General features: G+C 40.5%; 1 protein-coding gene across 3 annotated transcripts in view; it reads left to right on the top strand.

Annotated features, from left to right (window-relative positions):
* The window catches only part of RYR3 (ryanodine receptor 3), a 265417-nt gene that overhangs the window by 149274 nt on the left and 94198 nt on the right, over window positions 1-21945 (top strand). For 2 of the 3 annotated variants that reach the window (XM_088671165.1, XM_060273292.2), the window contains exons 39-53: window positions 1432-1705; window positions 2576-2690; window positions 7785-7914; window positions 8120-8223; window positions 10338-10473; window positions 11843-12023; window positions 13592-13700; window positions 14228-14348; window positions 15430-15599; window positions 16717-16937; window positions 18652-18742; window positions 19022-19162; window positions 19594-19775; window positions 20440-20518; window positions 21762-21851. In XM_088671165.1, coding sequence (XP_088527291.1) covers window positions 1432-1705; window positions 2576-2690; window positions 7785-7914; window positions 8120-8223; window positions 10338-10473; window positions 11843-12023; window positions 13592-13700; window positions 14228-14348; window positions 15430-15599; window positions 16717-16937; window positions 18652-18742; window positions 19022-19162; window positions 19594-19775; window positions 20440-20518; window positions 21762-21851 — 2144 coding nt within the window. The remainder of the gene's footprint in view (window positions 1-1431; window positions 1706-2575; window positions 2691-7784; window positions 7915-8119; window positions 8224-10337; window positions 10474-11842; window positions 12024-13591; window positions 13701-14227; window positions 14349-15429; window positions 15600-16716; window positions 16938-18651; window positions 18743-19021; window positions 19163-19593; window positions 19776-20439; window positions 20519-21761; window positions 21852-21945) is intronic. The other variant, XM_088671174.1, reaches the window with a different exon arrangement.

The following is a 21945-nucleotide window of genomic DNA, read 5'->3' as shown; positions in this document are numbered from 1 at the left end:
TATCTACCCTTCCCTAAAGCAATGGAATGTAAAGTTTTCGGGAAGAGTGGACTTTAAAGATACCAATTTGGGATAGATTTCTTTTATAAGTAAGGACTTTGCCTGAAAGAAGATGAAGAGTAATAACCTTGAGGGATTTTGACCACCCCTTGGAACTTTGTATTATGAAATAGAAATAGTAAAGAAGCTAAGATTGATAACAGCTAGATTGACTGTCTTTTAAGCATTCAGAAGAGAAGAAACTGTGGAGTTTGGTGTAATGAAACTGAGGATCGGCAGGATAGACTGCAGGAAGATGTATTGGTTTGGTGGGGGGGGATGGAGAGGAGGTATGGATTTTGTTGAGATTACATCAGCCCACTCACCCTCTCTTGAAGCTTGTAGTTGAAAATAAGAACAGTGAAAGTGCCACGATGGACCACAGTGTATACCATCTTGATGGCTTCTGAGACTTTCAGGCAGAGAAGAAGAGATAGGGATTATGTTTATTTATTAATGATTTATTAAGGAGCTGGTTGTATGTAAAATTGAGGATTAAATTTCGCAAAATGTGAAGGGTGGGTGATGCTGGAGATTGGCAGTGTTGAGGGGTGGAATGTATATTATTTATTTATACAAAAAAAAATTCTAGAGGTTTCATTTTCACCCTCTGCACGCAGCACCAGTGAGGCTGAGTTGTTTATTACTGGAGGCAGATGTCAGGCAACAATATTCAAGGCCATGTTAAGGAAGAATGTGTGTATGTTGCCTGGGAGGAAGCAAGATCTGTTTTTCTCAGGCAAAGTGTTACCTAAGAGGTATCAGAAGGAAATGTTTCAAAACTGATGAATGACTATTGTAGATAAAAGAGGATTTACTCTACTTGACTATTTTGAGGACAGGTTATAACAACGCATAAAAGCCATAGCAGAAATTGGTAATGTGATGTGAAGGGAGAAGGGACAAGTGTATTTTGAAATGATAGTTGGAAAAGTTATTTTATTGGAAGCAGCAAAGGATTCTAGGAGGGAGGAAATTAGAAGGGACATCGGGGGTGGGTGGGAAGTTAACTTTTAAATGTGTATTGAATTTGTATTAATTTGGTGACAATTTGTTAAAAATTACGGAAAATCAATAAAAAAAATTGGCAGACAAATTCTCCTGGAGAGATGCTGTGGACTTTGGGGGACAGGGAAATTGCCTCCACCCCATCCCCCAAGAAACCATCTCAGAACAATACTATGGAATCATGGTGAGAGCCGCTAGCTAGTAATGGCCACACCCTTTCTCCCAGTAGTTGATAATAGTATTTTCTGCATAATTTTGGTATTCATTGATAATTCAGCTTTCAGGTTACTGAATTCAAAGAATCCTTTTAAATTAGGTCTTTTCAGTGGATAATAGTTTGCGTTTCCTTTTCTCCTCACACCCCACCCCCACCCCGTATTGCAGCTACTCTCAAGGAGTTAATATCTCAAACTATGGTTCGCTGGGCTCAAGAAGATCAGATCCAAGATCCAGAATTAGTTCGTATTATGTTTAACCTCCTTCGAAGGCAGTATGACAGCATTGGAGAGCTGCTTCAGGCTCTGAGGAAATCCTACACTATAAGTGCTACATCTGTGCAAGACACAATCAACTTATTAGCAGCGCTGGGTCAAATTCGTTCCCTTCTCAGCGTCAGAATGGGAAAAGAAGAAGAATTGCTTATGATTAATGGCCTTGGGTATGAAATAAACATTTTATTTGCATGTTCTAAATAAAAATTAAATATTGAAATATTAAACTTACAGGCCTGGTTATAGTAGTGCTTAAGCCCACTATAAAACCTAATTTTGTACATGTGCTACAATATTGGTTTGGTTCAATTACGAATGAATGAACGAACAAACTTTATATGCACCCATTTTATCACAATCTCTTTACTTTCCATATGAACATCTATGAACCTGCCTAAAGTGAGTTGGCATATTGATAGAGAAATACAGTGGTACCTCGGTTTATGAACACAATTGGTTCCGGAAGTCTGTTCATAAACTGAAGCGTTCATAAACTGAAGCGAACTTTCCCATTGAAAGTAATGGAAAGTGAATTAATCCGTTCCAGACGGTCTGCGGAGTAAGCATTCATAAACTGAAGCAAACTTTCCCATTGAAAGTAATGGAAAGTGGATTAATCCGTTCCAGACGGTTCTGCGGAGTACTTAAACTGAAGTGTTCATAAACTGAAGCATGGGTGTAATTGGTTCCGGAAGTCTGTTCATAAACTGAAGCGTTCATAAACTGAAGCAAACTTTCCCATTGAAAGTAATGGAAAATGAATTAATCCGTTCCAGATGGGTCTGCAGCGTTCATAAACCGAAAATTCATAAACCGAGGTGTTCATAAACCGAGGTTCCACTGTAGTCTGTTTTGTTCTTGATAATAACCTTGTAATGTGTGTTATAATCTTGGAATTAGAATATAGTCATATCTTTGTAATTACTCTTTAATTCTGAACCTTAAAAATGCAGTGCTTATAAACACAGATTTATAAACACAGATCTTGCAGGAGAAAGAATGATTGTTTTTGTTGAATTTGTTCTTGTCCCATTTAGAGATATAATGAACAACAAAGTATTTTATCAGCATCCTAACTTAATGAGAGTCCTGGGTATGCATGAGACAGTTATGGAAGTAATGGTAAATGTGCTTGGAGGGGACAAATCTCAGGTAATTTCACAAGTATTTTTTCTGTAATTGTTATAAAGCATGCCTTCTGTAGCTGGAAGGAACTGCGGGTAAAGAAGAATAGTATATTTATCTTGTGCAGTACGGAGTATGAGCTGTTCGCTCCATGTGTGATGGGAGTTGTATAGGCAAGGTTTCACTAAAGATGGACTATAAAGATCGCACATACAAAAAAGAAGCTGGAAATTGAGAATTCAAATACTTCAGCCAAGCTGGTTCTAAGCAGCATGCCAATACTATATATTAGTAAAATAGTCCTCTACTGGGAGCACTTGCGGAAAATGCCCCCCCCCCATATTCAGAATGCACACATCTTTACATAAGTTCGCATATAAGACCAAATAATTGAAACCTGCATTCAGTTGCACACATAGGGGTTACTGTGTAATGTGTGTTCAACCTTTTTTTTTTACTTACTGAGATTTTAACAGGAATACTGTGTTCTCCTGTAGTGTACAAAAGGTGAGAAAAAGATGTGCATGTACTTTAAGCATTGCAGTGTTAATGGGAACACAGTGCAGGTGTTGACATACCTGTTAAAACTGTAATGTGTTAAGAGGTCTCAAAAGTTGCAAAGTACAGTAAATGCTCAAAGGAGAAAAAGTGTGAAAATAGGTCCAGAAAATGTGTCATTTGAGCATTTTAAAGTCCTATCTGTATGTGGGGAATAGTTCAGTATATGCGTCACTCTTTCCATGAGTTAATGGGATTTTAGAAAGGCTTAATTTTGGGAGAGATTCACCCCCAAAGGTGCACTCCTCCATTGTCTCCTGAGATAGACAGGCACCGACAAATTATGATGGTTTCGTGAATATATTTTTTCAATTGGCTTGGGGATTTACCTATGTTTGTCTAAAAGTAGTTTATTGCATTAGCCATATGGCCATAGCACATGTACAAACAAACAGGCAACTGTCGCACAGCAATAAAATATAACAAATACAATTTGAACATTAAATATAAAATCCAGGTGAATGCGACTGATTAGGTAAAGGCGAAAGCAAGATGTGTTGGCTAAAAGTTTAACAGGAATTTACATAGGACTGGGGCTGGGCAAGTTAGCCAAGAAAGTGGCCCTGAGTTTAAGGGCCTGTAGAATGTAGATAGCTACGTCACGTGAAACCAGGGGGTTGGCGTCCACCAGTAAGTACTTCATGCGATCGATGTCCCGTGCGATGGTCGTCGGGGTTAAAGGGAGAAGCCTGGATCTTACAGAATCATATAAAGGTAAAGGGACCCCTGACCATTAGGTCCAGTCGTGACCGACTCTGGGGTTGCGGCGCTCATCTCGCGTTATAGAGGACAGTAAAAGAAAAGATGTATATAGTCCTCAATCTTCCCCTCATTGCATGGGCAGAGTCGGAGGTTCAGTGGTGTGTTGGAAAAAACGCAGTGTAGGAACGCTGTAGGTATGGCGTGGAATCGGGCTAGTGTGAAAGCCCTTCTTAGCTTGGGGTTTGTCAAATCGCACAAATAGTGGGCCAGAGATCTAACTATCTTCACGTGGGGGAGCCACGTGGAGAGTTTAGCCGCCTTAGATTGTGCTAGATCGAAAGCTTCACCCCTAGCTAGAATCCAGCTATGAATTTTGTCGTTATCCCATGAGATCAGGGCAGCAAAGTCTGGGAGGGAGTAACGATCACAAATGGATCGTTATGTTTGTCTATAAGTTTTATTTGTACACCACTTTTTGATCAAGTGGTTAAACATTTTCTAAGTTAATAATTTGACTTCTGAAGCGGCACAGCCCCCTGCAATGTTTTATTTATCTGTATGCATAGATCAGCCCTTTACGCCTCTTACTCTTGGGCCTTGGAGGTTGGGATGTAGATCTCAATACATTAAAATCTCTCTTAGTTGTGAATCAGTTGTAAATCAGTGCATATGAATGAGGAAAGGGTTGTACATTGCTGAGCTTGGCCTGCCTTAAGTGTTGGCTGCGATCTGTGTCTCATTTTGGTGATGTAAAGAAGGTCTAGCAAACACGGAGCTTTGTACTTTTGTATTTTCTGGTTCAAAAATAATTCCTTATGACTTTTCTACAGGAAAATAATTTGTCTGAAAAGAGTAGTAACGTCATCATAGTCTTTCTAATAGATCTTAAATCTGTGTTGTATGCAGTCCAGTTGAGCTTCAAAGTATACGGCTTTTAAGATTATATAGGTTGAGTGCCACAAACACCTGAAATAGGTGCATGTCTATAAAATCATATGATTTTAATATAAGATACATAATGAAAAGGATCAAAAATGATTTTGTCTCATTTGCTGAGAAAAGGGCGAGAGCCGACATGGCACATTTTTAATGCAGCCTTCCCCAACCTGGTGCCCTTTCCATGTTTTGGACTGTCAGTCCCAGTCAGCACTGGTTGAGGCTGATTGGCGTTGTGGTTCAAACATCTGGGGGACAGCAAGTTGGGAAAGGCTTTGTCAATGCATTACTCGGAGCACTTGGATGCTATGGTGTAAACATGTGATGGAATCAGGGCCGTAGCTAGGGGGTGGCGAGGTGGACCTCCACCAGGGGCGAAGGTGATGGGGACACACAAAATTGGCTAAAATATGTCTGTAAATATAAATATTGATTATTGCCTCGTAAGAAATGGTTTAAAATAGAGGGTGAATTTAATGGGAGGGGGGATGGAGCAGAGGTGGAAAGAAGAGCTAATTTGTCTGTGGCTAGGGGGCGCAATCTGGACGGTTCTGCCAGGAGCGCAAGATCACCTAGCTACGGCTCTGGATGGGATAGAATAAAACAGTTGGATTATGCCAGCAGGAGATATTTCAACAACATACCATTTATCAAGATTCAAGCTGCAGAACTCTTATGCTATTCTACTGCTGGTATTTTAGGAGAGTGAGCGATTATTGTGGCACTCTGCTGTTTGACACTTGAACGGTTGTAAGTTCTTACTCGGGCTGACAAATGTGTATGACAAATGTTTTATGATGACAGAAGACAATTGCTAATGGCTTTGAGTATTGACCCAGACATGCCCTCTATGATGCAAATGGCTGAGAAGAAACATTCTAATGCTTTTACTATTGGACAGAGATTATTGGGCTTCTCTTCTCTTAGCAAGATGATGTAGAAATATTTATGAGGGTCTCATCTGCATTGATGATGCATGCGAAACTGCCATTTTATTATAAGGGCCTTTCAGATTAGGGTTGTCCATGCATTCTGCATAGTAAATATTGGGGGGGGGGTTGATCTCAGGGGACAAGTGCTTCTTTTTCTTTGATTGGGCAAACAACTTTTTTATACCAAGGTAAGTAAAGTGGATCTTTAATAGCCTGAGACTTACCATGCTTCACTATTATGGTTCTTGATGATGCAATAAAGGCACAGCACTAATTCTGATGCATCTATTTGCACTTTGCTTAGTTTCTTCATAATTTCAACACAGCGTAGACATATTACAGCAACTAACAACTAAGATATATTATTATTTTTTTAGTAAAACCTTTTGGCTCCTACCTTCTTCAGCTGCTATGATATGCTGTAGCCAGTTCTAGAACACTGAGGGTAGAAAATTAAGGTGTTTGGTTTGGAGTAGCTGAGGCATGTCAGTTATTATCCTCCATATTATGACACCATATGGTTTTAAGGTGTCAAGTCTTTAGATCCAGAACTTTCCTCTTTTTTCCAATCTTCTAGGATCAGATAACTTCTCTATTGCAGTAATAAATAAATCAGAGAGATTGTGATTCTCTGAATTGAAGTGCTTTGCAACTGGTTGTTTAAGTGTTTTTTGTTTTGTTTTGTTTTTTGTTTGTCAAGGCTGTACGGTAGATTCATGGTTCCTAAAATGACTCTTTAGGTTAGTTGTTAGAGAGCTGCCGCGGGTGATGTTCCCAGCAGCAGCAGCCAGCTCAAGCTATGGTGGGATATTTTGGAGGGGTGAAAATAGAAAAGGGGCATCCAGGGATCTGCTGGGTTGTAAGGCAACACATTAACAAGTAAAGGGACTGATCTAGGCCCCTCTCTAAATAAATAAATAAATTTTATTTATACCCCGCCATCCCCAGCCATGACCGGGCTCAGGGCGGCTAACACCGAACACAAAACAATTAATTAAAATACAGCTTAAAACCAAGATAAAATACAACATTAAAATTAAAATTAAAATGTAGTGCTAGCCTGGAAGTGGTGCAGCAAACATCTCCCTTCTGTAGCCGGCAGAGCTATGGATGCCGTAGTGATTCTGTTGCTCTGCTCAGTCCTATGGCCAGATGTGATTATTAACTTTTATTTAATTGTTGACACGAAGAGTAAGATTTATTAAAGCAAAATAAAATTCCCCTGGCTGCATTATCGTTAAGTGTACATGCGTTATTATTTTTCTCTGAGTTTTCTTTTCATAAGCTGGCAGCAAAGACCACCTAAACTGTTCTCTGAACTGTTGATAAATTCAAAATTGTGGTTTGGTGTAATCACTGACTTGAACCGGTTCATTGAGCTGACATTGATTTAACACATCTAGTTTACAGAGGCCTTTACTATCTGTCCCCCCCCCCAAAAAATGATTCTTTCTCAGAAAAAGAGAGAGGCAGAGGAGAGCAGTCGTGGTCTGTGTGGTGGGTGGGTGGAGCTGCCCTCCCAATAGCAGCACCACTGTAGCTTAGCTGGGTAGACCAGGGTTGGGGCTCCATGAGCTCAACAGTGTCGAGCTAATCCTGTGAGTGCTCTTCCCATTGCTGCCTTTGTGCGGCCCTGCAACTATTGCTGGTTTCCCCTCTGAACTACCATCACCCCTAGAATCTGTTTAATAGACTTTGGGGGGACCATCTAGAGCAGTGTGGGAGCTTCAGGGGACCTTAAGTGGATGAGAGATCTTTCCGTCAACAAAAGGAGCACTTTTATTTGCAGGAGAGCTACTCAGAATCCAAACCATCATCTCCATTCCAAAGTTCTTAAACAGGTCTTGCCAGCACTTCATCATCAAGGGGACTCTGCCATATGCACTGGAGATTCCCTTATTTCTGCAGACTGCATATCAGTTATTTATTCATTAGGAAATTGGGCAGAAATTAATGCTTCCTGTTATTCGGCACTGTTCTTTCCCCTCCACAGATCGCTTTTCCAAAAATGGTAGCAAGTTGTTGTCGGTTCCTGTGCTATTTTTGTCGAATCAGTCGCCAGAACCAAAAAGCTATGTTTGAGCATCTAAGCTACTTACTTGAAAACAGCAGTGTTGGACTTGGTATGTTGTATAATTTTGATAGCCATTCACCTACATTTGCCATATCACAAGTTTAACTTATGGCCTTTGGTTTGGCGGTTGTTTTTTATATGTGAATGGTTGAGTTTCATCTAAACTGCATTTAACTACTGCCCTCTGCTGCATACAAATCATAACTGCAAACCAATTATTTTAATTACTGTGCGTTATCATGTCTTTGCTACAGCTTCTCCTTCAATGAGGGGTTCCACTCCACTTGATGTAGCAGCTGCCTCAGTAATGGACAATAATGAGCTTGCTCTGGCGCTGGAGGAGCCAGACCTTGAGAAAGTAATCACTCACTGTCTTATTTTTTTCCTTCTTCTGGTCCCCTTGTTTTATTGTCAGTCGTGCCATGTATTACTTAACGAGGCTTAGTTTTCACTTGACATATATTTTTAACTTTTATTGTATGACTACGGTCCATTCGCTCTTAAGTAGAATAGTAAGTAGAAGGTAAAAATAAAATAAAATCTCGAGTTCTCTCATTCATAAATTGTTCTCAATATATTAAAGATATGAAGGATACTGTCAGAGGGTCATCGTGGCTACTCTAGAGTAACTCCGCTTGAGTCCAATTTGTCTTTAAAGACTTTTATTGTGCAAGATATTTACAGTGCAGAGAAAGCTTAAAACATGACCTCTCATTCCGAATCAGAATCCGGCAATGGTGTATGTCTGTTCTTACGCCAGCAAAGTAGTCGGGGCACCCCAAAACGCCTCCCCCTTGACCTGCGTCGCGGTGCTCTGCTTAACTCTTGCGCCGGAAGGAGCGATGCCCTCTCAGTCTCCTCCCTGAGTGGGCGGTGGCAGGTCTCTCCAGCATCCCTGAGCTCTTGCCTGCATCTCTCCGCCCCCGAGCTTTCCTATTGTTCCTTACGCTGATTTCTCTTTCCCTCTGAGTCTTTCCCCTCCCCTCTGGCTGCTTCAGACCCACTGCTGCTCCCTGTGCTTGGCGAGGTGGACGTTAGGATGATGGGGGCTGGCTCCCTGTAGGGAGTCACCCTTACAGATACTTTTTAAAAAATGGTATGGTGGTGCAGAGCCATGGAGACACATTCCTGATATAGATGGCATTGCTACATCTTACCAGGACACAGCAGGAGCAGGGCTACCTGGATACACCTGTGCAAGCACTGAGTTTGCTCTGCTAGGGCAGGGGTCAGCAAACTTTTTCAGCAGTTGGCTGGTCCACTGTCCCTCAGACCTTGTGGGGGGCCAGACTATATTTTTTGGGGGGGAGGGGAATGAACAAATTCCTATGCCACACAAATAACCAGTGTGGTTGAGAGCCAGTGTGGTGTAGTGTTAAGAGCGGTAGACTCGTAATCTGGGAAGCCGGGTTCGCGTCTCCGCTCCTCCCACCTGCAGCTGCTGGGTGACCTTGGGCTAGTCACACTTCTCTGAAGTCTCTCAGCCCCACCCACCTCACAGGGTGTCTGTTGTGGGGGAGGAGGGGAAAGGAGATTGTTAGCCGCTTTGAGACTCCTTCGGGTAGTGATAAAGCGGGATATCAAATCCAAACTCTTCTTCTTCTTCTTCCTAACCCAGAGATGCATGTTAAATAAAAGGACACATTCTACTCATGTAAAAACACGCTGATTCCCAGACCGTCCGCAGGCCGGATTTAGAAGGCAATTGGGCCGGATCTGTCCCCTGGGCCTTAGTTTGCCTACCCATGTGCTAGGGTATAGGTGCAGCACCAAACTTGATGCTGCCCTACCCCATTTTCATCCAGGTAAGATGCAGAGTCAGGAGGGCAACTTGGCTGTTCAGCTTCACCACACTGGCCACTAACACGCATAAAATAAAATAAGCAACTGCCCAACCGAAAAGTAAGCTTCTGGAAGGCCTTCGGGAAGTGAAAAATGTTGGGAGCAGCTTTCAGGATCAGATTGAGCCCCAGCTATGAGCAGGACTGTTCGCCCTGGTTGTTATCTCAAGCATTTGCTCTGGGACACTAGTGTCTGTGAGTGTCCTTGACTGAATGCTTGAGACATCTATATTTCTGTCATTGTTGATCACCTCTTTGGGGTGAATATGTCTGGATTCAGTGCAACCCCACTGAATGACTAGTGTTGCCAGAGCTAATCTTTTATTGGGCAAATATAAAAATACCACAAGTGTTTTTTCAGACTTCCTGGTATGGGATCCTCCCCTGCCAGTAACCAGTTTTGTGCCAGTTAGAAAAAAAATCCATGTATAGAAAATAGTTTCTTTCTGCAAGCAGATCCTTTCTTTTCTCAATTCAGAGTGGTAATCTCCAGTACTGTAAAATTAACTGTTCTACTCCTTCTACTCTTTCCAAAGATTTGCACTTGGATTTTAAAAATTGAATCACCTTGTACTTTTAATTCGTTGTAATAAACCTCCTGTAGATATTACCAGTGTTTTGTGTTTGGCAGGTTGTAACGTACTTGGCAGGCTGTGGTCTCCAGAGCTGCCCCATGCTTTTAGCAACAGGATACCCTGACATTGGTTGGAATCCAATAGAGGGTGAACGATATCTATCATTCTTAAGATTTGCTGTTTTTGTGAATGGTAAGTTTAGTTACTGGATGGACAAATATGTGAAAAGGCATATTTTGCTATGACTGAATCTCATGACTTGCTATCTCAGGAAAACAAATCACAAGTTTAGTTCACAAAATCATAAGCTATTTTAACTGTAGGTTTTGGTCATTTGCCACTCCATCATACTTTAAAATAACAAAGATTTTACCTGGTGCTGGAAAGACACCAGGTTAGGTATGCCTCTATGGGAAGAATATTCCAGATAAGGGCCTCTGCAAGGAAGAAGCTCCTTTCCCCAGCTGTTACATGTGCTAAGCCAGTGGTTCCCAACAGGTGGTCCGCGGACCCCCAGGGGTCCGCGAGCTATGCCAGAGGGGTCCGCAAGATGCTATTAGAATAAAGAATATATTAAATATATTTCGTATGATAACAGATTTTTTTGTTTTGGCCGCTTCCTGCATGAGCAGAGTCTAGCGCAAAACTAGAATTAGATAGAGGCAGTAGTTCTGCTGTATGCCGTTAGGTGGCGCTATACAAACACTACTGTTTTGCAAAGAGGCAGCGTGCGCATTCTAAACGCTCACCTCCCCAAGATGCTTTGCGCGCGTCGGCTTCATTTGTGCGCTACTGCGCAGGTACCCTGTCTTCTCCATTCCCCTCCCTCCTCCCTGGCGCGCGCTGCCTCTTTGCAAAACAGTTGTGTTTGTAAACAAAGCGTTGTTTTTTGCGGAAGCTACAGTTCGCGTAGTTAAAAATGGACCGTTGGTTTCAAGTTTGGAACCTAATATTTCAGAAATAATGGACTCAAAGGACAGATTTAACTCATCTCATTAAGAACTGAAAATTAAAACTAACTGTATACTGATGGAGTTTTATAGTTTTATATAAACTATAACTATATAAATATATAAACTATAAAAGACTCTTAATTTGGCTCTCACTTTTTAATTTTAGGATTAGGAATTAATGGGGGTCCTTGTCACAATAGCGGCTCGATGAGGGGTCCTTGAGAAATTTTTGTTGGGAACCCCTGTGCTAAGCCAAACAGCAGAGGCACTAGGGGGAAGGCCTCTGATGATGGCCTCTGATTGTGGTTCCATTATTTGAGGCTAAGGCTTTTTTTTTAAGATCAATGCACAGAATGGCTCATTCAGATTTCCTCTCCAAGCTTTCCTACTGAGTTCTGTCTCAGAGAACCAAAATTTTGACACCAGAAGAAAATAACTAAACCAAATCTGAATCAAAGATCTGAAATCTGAATGGTTAATTCTCTACACAAAATTTGGATTTTGGGGTGTACGTGTGTGTTCTTATAAAAATAATGTATAGAGTTCACACAGCATTGCTGTTTGGTTTTATTATTCATGTCAGTAAAATTTGCTTTTTTTGTTTTTAGGTGAAAGTGTAGAGGAAAATGCCAGTGTTGTTGTCAAGCTTCTAATTCGGCGTCCCGAATGTTTTGGGCCAGCTCTTAGAGGAGAAGGAGGAAATGGTTTGTTGGCTGCTATGCAAGGAGCAATTAAGATATCTGAGAACCCAGCTCTTGATCTTCCCTCTCAGGGATATAAGAGGGAACTGTACGTGGATATACACAATACTTGACATTATTTTGGAATATGCCATTCAAAGTCTGCCTTGATTATGTGTCAGCTACAATAACATACCATACTGTAGAAAAGGACACTTAGACACTAGGTGTAACATAATCAGATGGGGGAAAAAACAATACTCCCTGGATGTATTTGCCTAGAAATCTTGCTTCTCTAGAAGTATGGACATATATCTTTATATACTGTAATTGCAATACCTACTGTCAGAGGCACAATTTCTTTCCAGTACTGCTGAGCTGACCCTCCATGCAGTTATTTGGTACTGGATATTATTTATTAATACTAATGAATATGCACCCATATAATGCATCGAATCGCTTTGTTTGTTGACTTTGAGATTTCAGAAACAAAGTGTTAGGTATACTTAGGGTTATGCACAATGTAAATTCTCCTCACAGTAGACCCATTGGAAACAATAGACATGACTAATTTAGGGCCAATAATTTCAGGGGGTGTACTCTAAACAACTCCTGATCAACTAAGTAAAAGTTAGTCGAAATACAAACTGTTACGGATATTTTATTTACATTTATTGTATTAATATGCTATTCATCACTCTGTGTGCCTCTGAGCCAAAAATGGGAATATAAATAAACAATAACTCAAATCAGCAGGACTCCAGTTCACTTGTGCAGCCTCCTTTATCTACTGTTTGAACTCAGTAACGCTCCGTGAAGACCAGTGAACCCTCATGCCAGAGTCATGTGAAATGAGCTGCTTTGATGAGGGGTGTTTTAGAGTGAAGGAAGAAGTGGAAAAGAGGGAGGTGCACAACCATTCCCTACTTGTTGCTTCTCTACTGTATTCCAAATTAGGAATTGTTCCTATCAGGGAGCCATTAGCTCTTCTCCATGGGTTTTCAAACACATAGTTATGCTTGTGTTTGTGGAGAGGGGCTGGAGCAGATTAGGAATGGGAGAGGAAAGCACACACCATTCTCCACTTTGAATAAGTTCCTCCTACAGCAATCAATCTCTCTCTGCTGGGATTCCAATCAGGGCCGGCTCTAAGGCAAGCCGGGTGGTACAGGGCGCCAGGGCGCAGGGCCGCCTAGGGGGCGCCATGCGCTGCGCTCGCCCGCCGCAGTGAGGAATGGGGTGGGGCGGGGGGCGCCGGAGCGATCATCGCACCAGGGCGCCCAGGCGCCCAACATGCTTAAGATGGCCCTGGTTCTAATACATGCATTTGCATGGAACATTTAGTCTATCCCAATTCAGGGAGTATATATACCCACTCTAGTTAGCTGCTGTGCATTCCATCCTGGGTGCCAGCCAATACACACACTGCCCACAGGGGAATCGGATGGAGTTCATTCTAGGGTTTGTTTTGGGGTGAAAGCTCAAAAGAAAGAAAAGAAGCCATTTCTATTAATGCCAACTTGCTTTGGATTCATGCTAGGAGATATAAAAAAAAGCCAGCCATTATTCCCTGCTTAGTTGAAGCTGGGTTTTTCTTTTAATTCTTGTTGTTATTGCTATTTTAGTTTCCAGATCACTTTGGATTTTATCCATGCCTGCTTGATTTCTTTTTAACAGTCTTGAAGAAGATGAAGAAGAGGAGGAAGTTGTGCATATGGGCAATGCAATTATGTCCTTCTACTCAGCTCTCATAGATTTGCTTGGGCGTTGTGCACCAGAATTGCATGTAAGTGGGTTTTTTTTCTTTGTGCAGAAGCAGCAAAAGGTCACACGACACGTTTCAAGCTCCAAATAGTATCAAGCAACCTGAGTCACTTTCTCACATCATTATCATCAGTATAAATAATCTCTGTTTACTAAAATGACAATTTAAACTAAGATAAAACTATCCATTTAAATTTTCAAAGGGAAGGCCAGAATAGTATATTTTTGCTGAGAGGGCTCCCTCCTGCACTGAAATAGTTGTAATCTTATGATACTCTTAAATAAAGTAAAGAGGCACTAGAGTATTATAAGAGTATTTAGTCAATTTTATATAGAGCTTCATTTATGTAATATTTATATTCATGTAGTACAAGTATTTGTTAAAAAGGAAAACTATCCAATAGAATGACCCTTTAAGTAGCAATATTTAAACAGTTCATATATGTAGAAAAAGTCCATAATTTTGCAGTTATTTACATTTTTAAAAAAGAAAGAGAAAAGTTAAAGAGAATCTTGCCTCTGTTAATTGAATTTTGTGTAAAAATACAGCTCATCCAAACTGGAAAAGGTGAAGCTATTAGAATACGTTCCATCCTGCGTTCCTTGGTGCCAACTGAAGATTTGGTTGGGATTATAAGCATACCTCTAAAATTGCCAGCAGTAAATAAAGGTAAGGCATTTTTAAAAGTGTTGGGTAAATACCACTCAATCAATTTATCTGTATGCCATCCTTCCACAGAATTTGTTTTTAATGCAGCTTACAATGATTCAAAAATAGAATAAGCAGTTCAGTATTAAAGACAATAATGCATAGCAAAAAAAAAAAAACCCAAAATCTAACTATATCAGTATACCAACTACTTCATTAACAATTCAGATATCTTCAAATATCTCAAGGGATATCATATGGAAGAGGGAACAAGCTTGCTCTTTCCTGCTCTGGAGAGTAGGACTCAAACCAATGGCTACAAGTTACAAGAAAGGAGATTCTGAATAAGCACCAACAAGAACTTTCTGACAGTGGAATGGCAACTGTATCTGGCAGTTTTTCAGCAGCTTCTGTCCAAGTTTGACCAATGCCAACTGTCATAACCTCCCACCGTTCTTTACCAGATTCCAGTCACCATCAGTGGAGACATGGGAGACATGGGATCCCCTGTTTTCACCATAGCCACCAGGTCTTCTCTGCGCTTTCACTTCACTTCCCATCATTCCAATGGTCCATTGGAAGATAAGTGAAGAGCATGTGAGAGTCTCCTTTTCACACCATTCTGGCCTCGCAGACCTTGGTTCCCCCAGATAGCCCACCTGGCAGTCTCCCCTCTGTGGCACTTACCTCACACGACAGACCTCTCTCAGGGCCCAATTCTTCATCTGGATCCCAAGTGGCTCCAGCTGACTGTGTGGAGTTTGAACAGTAGCACTTAACCAAGCTGGACTTACCTGCAGATGTCATTGATACACTCCAGAACAATCAGGGCTCAATACTTTCATGCAAGGGGAGGGGAGAACTTACGGTACCAACCATTTCCCCCTCCTCCTCCCATGGTGTCTCACAGACTCCCACCCTGTTTCTTAAAATTTGAAGTCCTGCACCACTTCCAAAGTAATTCAGATTGCTGTGTCCTGTTGCATTTTAAAGGTTTTACAATATGAAAACCAGCAGACCTGGGATACTTTGATTTGAGTTTGTGAATAGTCATATAAAGCTAAAATTGTATGAACAATAACATAATTGGATTTCTTTTCAGATGGAACTGTTACAGAACCAGACATGTCTGCAAGTTTCTTGCCTGACCATAAGGCACCCATGGTACTTTTTCTAGATCGTGTCTATGGTATAAAGGACCAAAGCTTCCTTCTCCACCTCTTGGAAGTGGGATTTTTACCAGATTTAAGAGCATGTGCCTCATTGGATACAGTGAGTATTTTGTCACTACCTTAATCTACAACTGGACTCAAAGTTATGTATAAGGTACAATTTTGTTGTTCATTGATGTTATAAAATACAGCTACAGCTAACAAACAAAAAAATTACTAAATCTTGAAGTGTTGTATTCTTAGCTCTCATTTGATGATGCTACAATCAATGAATAACACAAGACCGGTGCCATGAATTCACAAATTCCTGTATGTTCTTATAAAATATTTTTACCTTATGGGAATTGAGGGAGAATGCAACCAAGAGTCAACAAGACAAAACCTCTTCTTAGTTTTGTTTTCTGTAGGATAAAACATTTCTGTATATAGAATTGAAAAACAATCGCAGCTTAATTGTTGTTACCTGAGTGAAACCCAGAAAATTTATTCTTCTATTAAATCTACAGTAGGCCAGTGCAGACAAAATATTAAACATGGTTAAGGAACCATAAACCAAGCTGATGACTACATGCTTCTTCATTGCTCAAGCAGAAATTCTGCCCAGTGTCATTAAGCATGGTTTCATCTTAGATCTACATCCGAACTAAGCATGGTTCATGCTAACAAGGATTTACAAACAGAGTTAGATCTTGGGTTAGGAGTGACACTGTGTAAATGGAAATATAAGACAATATATTCAAAGTTAGAGACTTGGCAGGTAAGGAAGATGTAATATATAAAAATATAGAAGGGTATATAAATCCTGGAACTATCTCTGTTGATGTAGGGATATGTAAAGTTTTAGGCTGCACAGAGAATTATAGGCCACACCTGAGTAGAATAGAAAAGATGAATGAAGAGTGTAGTTTTAGTTTCAATGACACACTTATGCCCAATCAAGATGAATACAAACTTCTAGACATGTGCTGTTGCCTTCCAGATGCTTGAAAACCCTCTTTTTCCAGTCTAGACAGGTTGGAATGGCTGCAGTTTTATCCAGCCCTTGGACTATACATGGTTAGGTTCACCTTGGTGTGATTCTAAGTTGCACAAGCCACCAGTGAAATCATATGCAGAAAACTGAAACAGACTATCATTGACCAAGCAGTAACATTTTATAACCTGAAAACCTTTTCTGGACACCTTGGGTAATGGTTGCATATATGTCCTTTATGCAGGTTTCTTTGAGTACTACAGAGACAGCTCTTGCTTTAAACAGATATATTTGTACAGCTGTGTTTCCATTACTCACACGGTGCGCTTCCCTCTTTTCGGGGACTGAGCATTATGTCTCTCTGATTGATTCTACACTTCATACCATGTATCGACTATCCAAAGGACGCTCTCTTACCAAAGCACAGAGAGACACTATTGAAGAATGTTTGCTTGCTATCTGCCAGTAAGTATGTATAAAGATTGTTTTCTGTTTCATATAAACACGCTGCCTTTACAACATAATTTATTGTATATCTGTTGACTCTGTTGGCTCCACACAGGTTTTAGTGCTATAACAGATTTATTAACAGAGTTATATTTACCTCTCTGGCTGGTCTCTAAATTACATGCAGCAAAAATCTCAAGTGAAGAGGGCAAGCAATAAGGCTGGGTGTTACACAAGGAAATAATACACGATTAATTCATTGTGCCTGACCTACAACACAACATATCAAGTATGTAATAGCTAATCAGCTTTGATCCTCAAATGAGAACTTCACATTATATCATGTACAAAAATTATATATTTATCTAGGTGCAGGAAGCGTTAGTTGGGAATTCATTTGCTACTGCACCTGTGTAACAAAGTGATCTGGGAAGCTTGTCAGAAGGGAGGCCTTCTCAACAGAATCCTGTATAGGCAGGAGAACACAGCCTCCCTGGCAATTAGATGCCAATTGTCTAGAAGACAGCCGTCTCTAAAGGAGAGAAAGTCCAAAACAAATGGATGTAAACATGCAATTTCTTACCTGCCCTTCACCATAAGGTCCCGTGTCAGGTTGCAGGTTAAATAAAGGGGTGGGTTAAATTTATTTATTTATTGAACAAAATTGCATACCACTTGATTGTAAATAGAACCTCTGAGGGGTTGTTTGTTTGTTTTTAAGTTGGACCCCTGGTATACCTCCTTACTGGCCCGACAGTTTTCTGCCTAAGCCAAAAGACAAGGTGGCATTCCCCCCCCCCCCGCCTCTTTCCACATACAGAAGCTGCCTAGAGTGGCAGATGAATCTTGGCTGCCCCGGCTGCCCAAGCATTTACCCCCTGAGGTGGTTGTGCTGCTCTGCCTAATGGTAGGAGCCAATCCCATTACTGGAGACTCCTTCCCCATAGTTCTCCTCTACAACACCTTACCCTTAACCCTGCTTACCAGTGTACATGTTTTTAAAGACCATGGGTGTTCCCAGGTCAATGTGATAAGTCAGTGAGTGGGGGGCATCAAACCCACCAGGAAGAAATTAGGCACGTTTTCAATATTGTTCCAGCATTGGAGGACCCTCCTAAGTCATAGCAGTGATATAATCTGTCATGCTTCCCACTCACCTTCTGGATCAGCCCAAAGACCCATCGAGTCTAGCATTCTGCTCTCACAGTGACCAATTAGATACATATAGGAAGTTTTTCTGAAACTTTTCTTGAGGGGAAAATCCCCCAATAACTAAGTTTGTTACACACGCAAGATTGTTACACTGCTCACAACTACTCTAGAGTACTGTATATATACCAAATTATTCAGAATGTCATGTAGTATGTGGGGCTGGGATTCAGTTAATTAGGATCATATTATAATTAGCCTCTTTCATATGGTCAAATACAGGCCAGGATAGAGGTGGGTAACATAGAACTTTCCTTCTCTATTTTTCCTGTCGTGAGACATGATCAGAATCAGAATTTATCTGCTTATGTGATTGCTTCAATGGAATATTGCCCCACCCTTAAAAATGTTTCCATTGAACATAACTGAGTAGATCCTAATCACTCTGCTGTTTTCCTTTTAGGTAATCTGTTTTACAGAACACTTGCACTGTTCGTCTCACATTCCAATCATTTGTTTAATTGCCTTGCAGCTTCATCAACATGTACACATTACTAATTATGAATTTCTTTTTTAATTCTAGTCATTTACGGCCTTCTATGCTACAGCAGCTATTACGACGGCTGGTTTTTGATGTACCCTTACTTAATGAATATTGTAAAATGTCACTTAAGGTAAATCCTTCTGTTTCTATTGAAGATATTAAATCTTTCAGTAGTATGAGAGATTCCTTTCTTTTAATTTCAAAAACAGTTTGGAAGGCAGACTGCGCGCACATCTTCAAGAATAAAGGCCTTCTTATTAGTCAAAGCTAATTTAAAGCGCAATTGCTTTAAAACATAAGATTTGCCATTACGTTATAAACAAAGCTGCTAAGAGTTTTCTATTAAAAAAGAAGTGAGAACTGTTGTAATAGTTTTCTTTAATGTATTGGTTTTTTCTGTCATTCACAGCTGCTAACAAATCACTATGAGCAATGTTGGAAATATTATTGCTTGCCTTCTGGATGGGGAAATTATGGAATTGCAGCTGAAGAAGAGTTACATTTATCTGAAAAACTCTTCTGGGGAATATTTGATTCCCTTTCTCATAAGGTAAAGGTCCAGAGTAATATTTGCAAGAGACACTACAATTCACACCTGTGCTTCTGTACACAGCACAAATTGCTTGCTTCCACTAAATGCTATAAAGATGCACCTAGTAAAAGGAAAATGCCCTACTTAATCACTGAGAGCTCTCTTCAGACTAACATACCCATTGATTCAATAGAAAAATAGACCTTGGGACTTTTTTACATTGTCAAATAAACTGACACAACTTCTTTAGTCTTAAAAAAATCATCTATGAACAAAGCCTTCAAACAATTGATATATACAATATATAAATGTAGCTTGGTTTTCTGCTAGGTGCCTGCATTAAAAAATAAATAAATCTTCATTTATCAGCATCTACTAATGCTGCTTCTATATGGCTGTGTTGCCTTAACTAATATTTTGCATGTTTTTCTATTGGACTTTCCAACCAGTTCCTATCTCTCCTGCAGAAGTATGATCCAGAGCTTTTCCGAATGGCCTTGCCTTGTTTAAGTGCAATAGCTGGGGCTTTGCCACCTGATTATTTAGACACCCGAATTACCTCAGTTTTAGAAAAGCAGACTTCAGTGGATGCTGAAGGGAACTTTGATCCCAAACCTATCAACACAGTGAAGTAAGTCATAAGTGCCTCACTCATAATACACACTAATCAATCTGGGATTCTTTTTCCAGCCTAGCAGGAACCTCGCTATCTCTTTGGCACAAGGGGTAGAGAACCTGTGGCTAAAGGGTTGCAGTATTTATCTTACTTCCTGCAGGCCCTGGCCTAATTCCATTAAGCCTGGAGGGAGAAAAGTACGGTTGGGAGGGAAAAGATAGAAGGGTAGACTGTGAAATGGATCAAGTGATGGAAAGAGCGAGTGGGGAAAGACCAACGCAAGCAGTCAGTTCAGACCTCTTGCAAGAGCAGCCTGTTCCCAGAAGCCCATGGAGGAAATGGAGGAAAGGTGAGGGGTGAGGGGAGAGTAAAAGAGAATGGGCCATACATGACAGTATAAAGCTGTAACAACTCCTTGCTTCTCCAGCCCCTTCTTACAAGTCACCCAGGTGCATCATTGCAATTCTTGGGTTGGCTAGTGCATGTAAACAGAATCATGATGAGAAAACATCGGTTCTTGTGAATATGTTAACAACGTAATCTAGGCCTTTTACCGCTCTCATCAATATCCAGATAATGTTTTAAGTATTTAGTCATGGAAATTGATATACATACATAGGCATATCCATATGCCCAATTGGAGCAAATTATAAATTATATTGTTCTTTTGTGTTTCCAGTTTTACACTTCCTGAAAAGTTGGAGTATATTGTCAACAAGTATGCTGAACATACACATGACAAATGGGCCTGTGACAAGGTACGGATTATTATAAATCTGACAATTGTCAAAGAAGGACAATGAGAGTTGAATGTTAGAAATCTGTCCAATTTATCTCCATGACAGATTTTCCTTTCAGACACCTAAAATGTTATACCAGAGCAGCACTGTCTAGTAATGCTTCTCTCTCTTTCTTTTTCTCTTTTTTCTCTTTTCTCTCAAAATACCTGGGGATCTTCTGGCAGCCTCTGAATGCAGTAAAGTGCTGTGGTTCTTGCAACTTCCTCCTAAATTGACTCAGTCTGAAATAGTCTGTGTCCTTAGCAATACCTTAACTTTTAACTAGTAGTGGGAAATCATAACATTTTGGCTTGTTTATACACGTGGAAATGTGCAGATAATAATACTATGTGAACAGGAAGTACATGTATTGGGATGCGGGTGGCGCTGTGGTCTAAACCACTGAGCCTCTTGGGCTTGCTGATCAGAATGTTGGCGGTTCGAATCCCCGCAGCCAAGTGAGCTCCCTTTGCTCTGTCCCAGCTCCTGCCAACCTAGCAGTTCGAAAGCATGCCACTGCAAGTGTGGTGGGAAGGTAAACAGCCTTTGTGTGCGCTCTGGTTTCCGTCATGGTGTTCCGTTGCACCAGAAGCGGTTTAATCATGCTGACCACATGACCTGGAAAGCTGTCTGTGGACAAACGGCAGCTCCCTCAGCCTGAAAGTGAGATGAGCACCACAATTCCATAGTCGTCTTTGACTGGACTTAACTGTCCAGGGGTCCTTTACCATTACCTTTACCTACATATATCTACACAATGACACAGAACTCAGCAGCTCCAGAAAGCACAGAATTGCAGAAATCCTATGTGTCTATGTTCTTCCCGTTCACATGGGAATATTTCTCCAATCTTATCAGGGGTATGATTTAAACAGTAATTTTGTGGAGATTTTCTTTCTGTTTCATTTTTGTGGTGGGTCTGTTTCTTTATTCTGTGTATGGTGGAAATGGAGCTATCTCAAAAAAACAAACAAACTGGGATACATGTGCAGTTGTGCTAAAATATTCACCCAAAGCACAGTGCTGGTAGCTTCATTTTGTATTTAGCATCTGGAAAATCAGGCAGTATCATATTTGGATCTGAACATGGAGTTTTGGTTCTTGTCTCTTGCCATTTTCTAAGCCTAGTCCTTAAAAAAAAACCAATTACTTATAGTGGCCATCCCAGATAATTTGTTCCATTGGCTAATTACATGTTGTATGAATTATGTGTCTGTTTCAGAATAATAGTGGGTGGAAATATGCATCTTCACTAGACGAAAATGTGAAGACACATCCTTTAATGAGGCCTTTTAGAACACTGACTGAAAAGGTAATAAAGGAAAGGTCAAACTGCATCATTAAATGAAACAACATATTGTGTGTGCATGTTTTGTTTGCATGTTTCATGAATACATGGATATCAC

This window comes from Zootoca vivipara, chromosome 1 (assembly GCF_965207765.1).
Source record: "Zootoca vivipara chromosome 1, rZooViv2.hap1.1, whole genome shotgun sequence".
Classification (NCBI taxonomy): domain Eukaryota; kingdom Metazoa; phylum Chordata; class Lepidosauria; order Squamata; family Lacertidae; genus Zootoca; species Zootoca vivipara.
The sequence above is the reverse complement of the archived record's forward strand: the minus strand, read 5'-3'. Positions and strand labels throughout refer to the sequence as shown.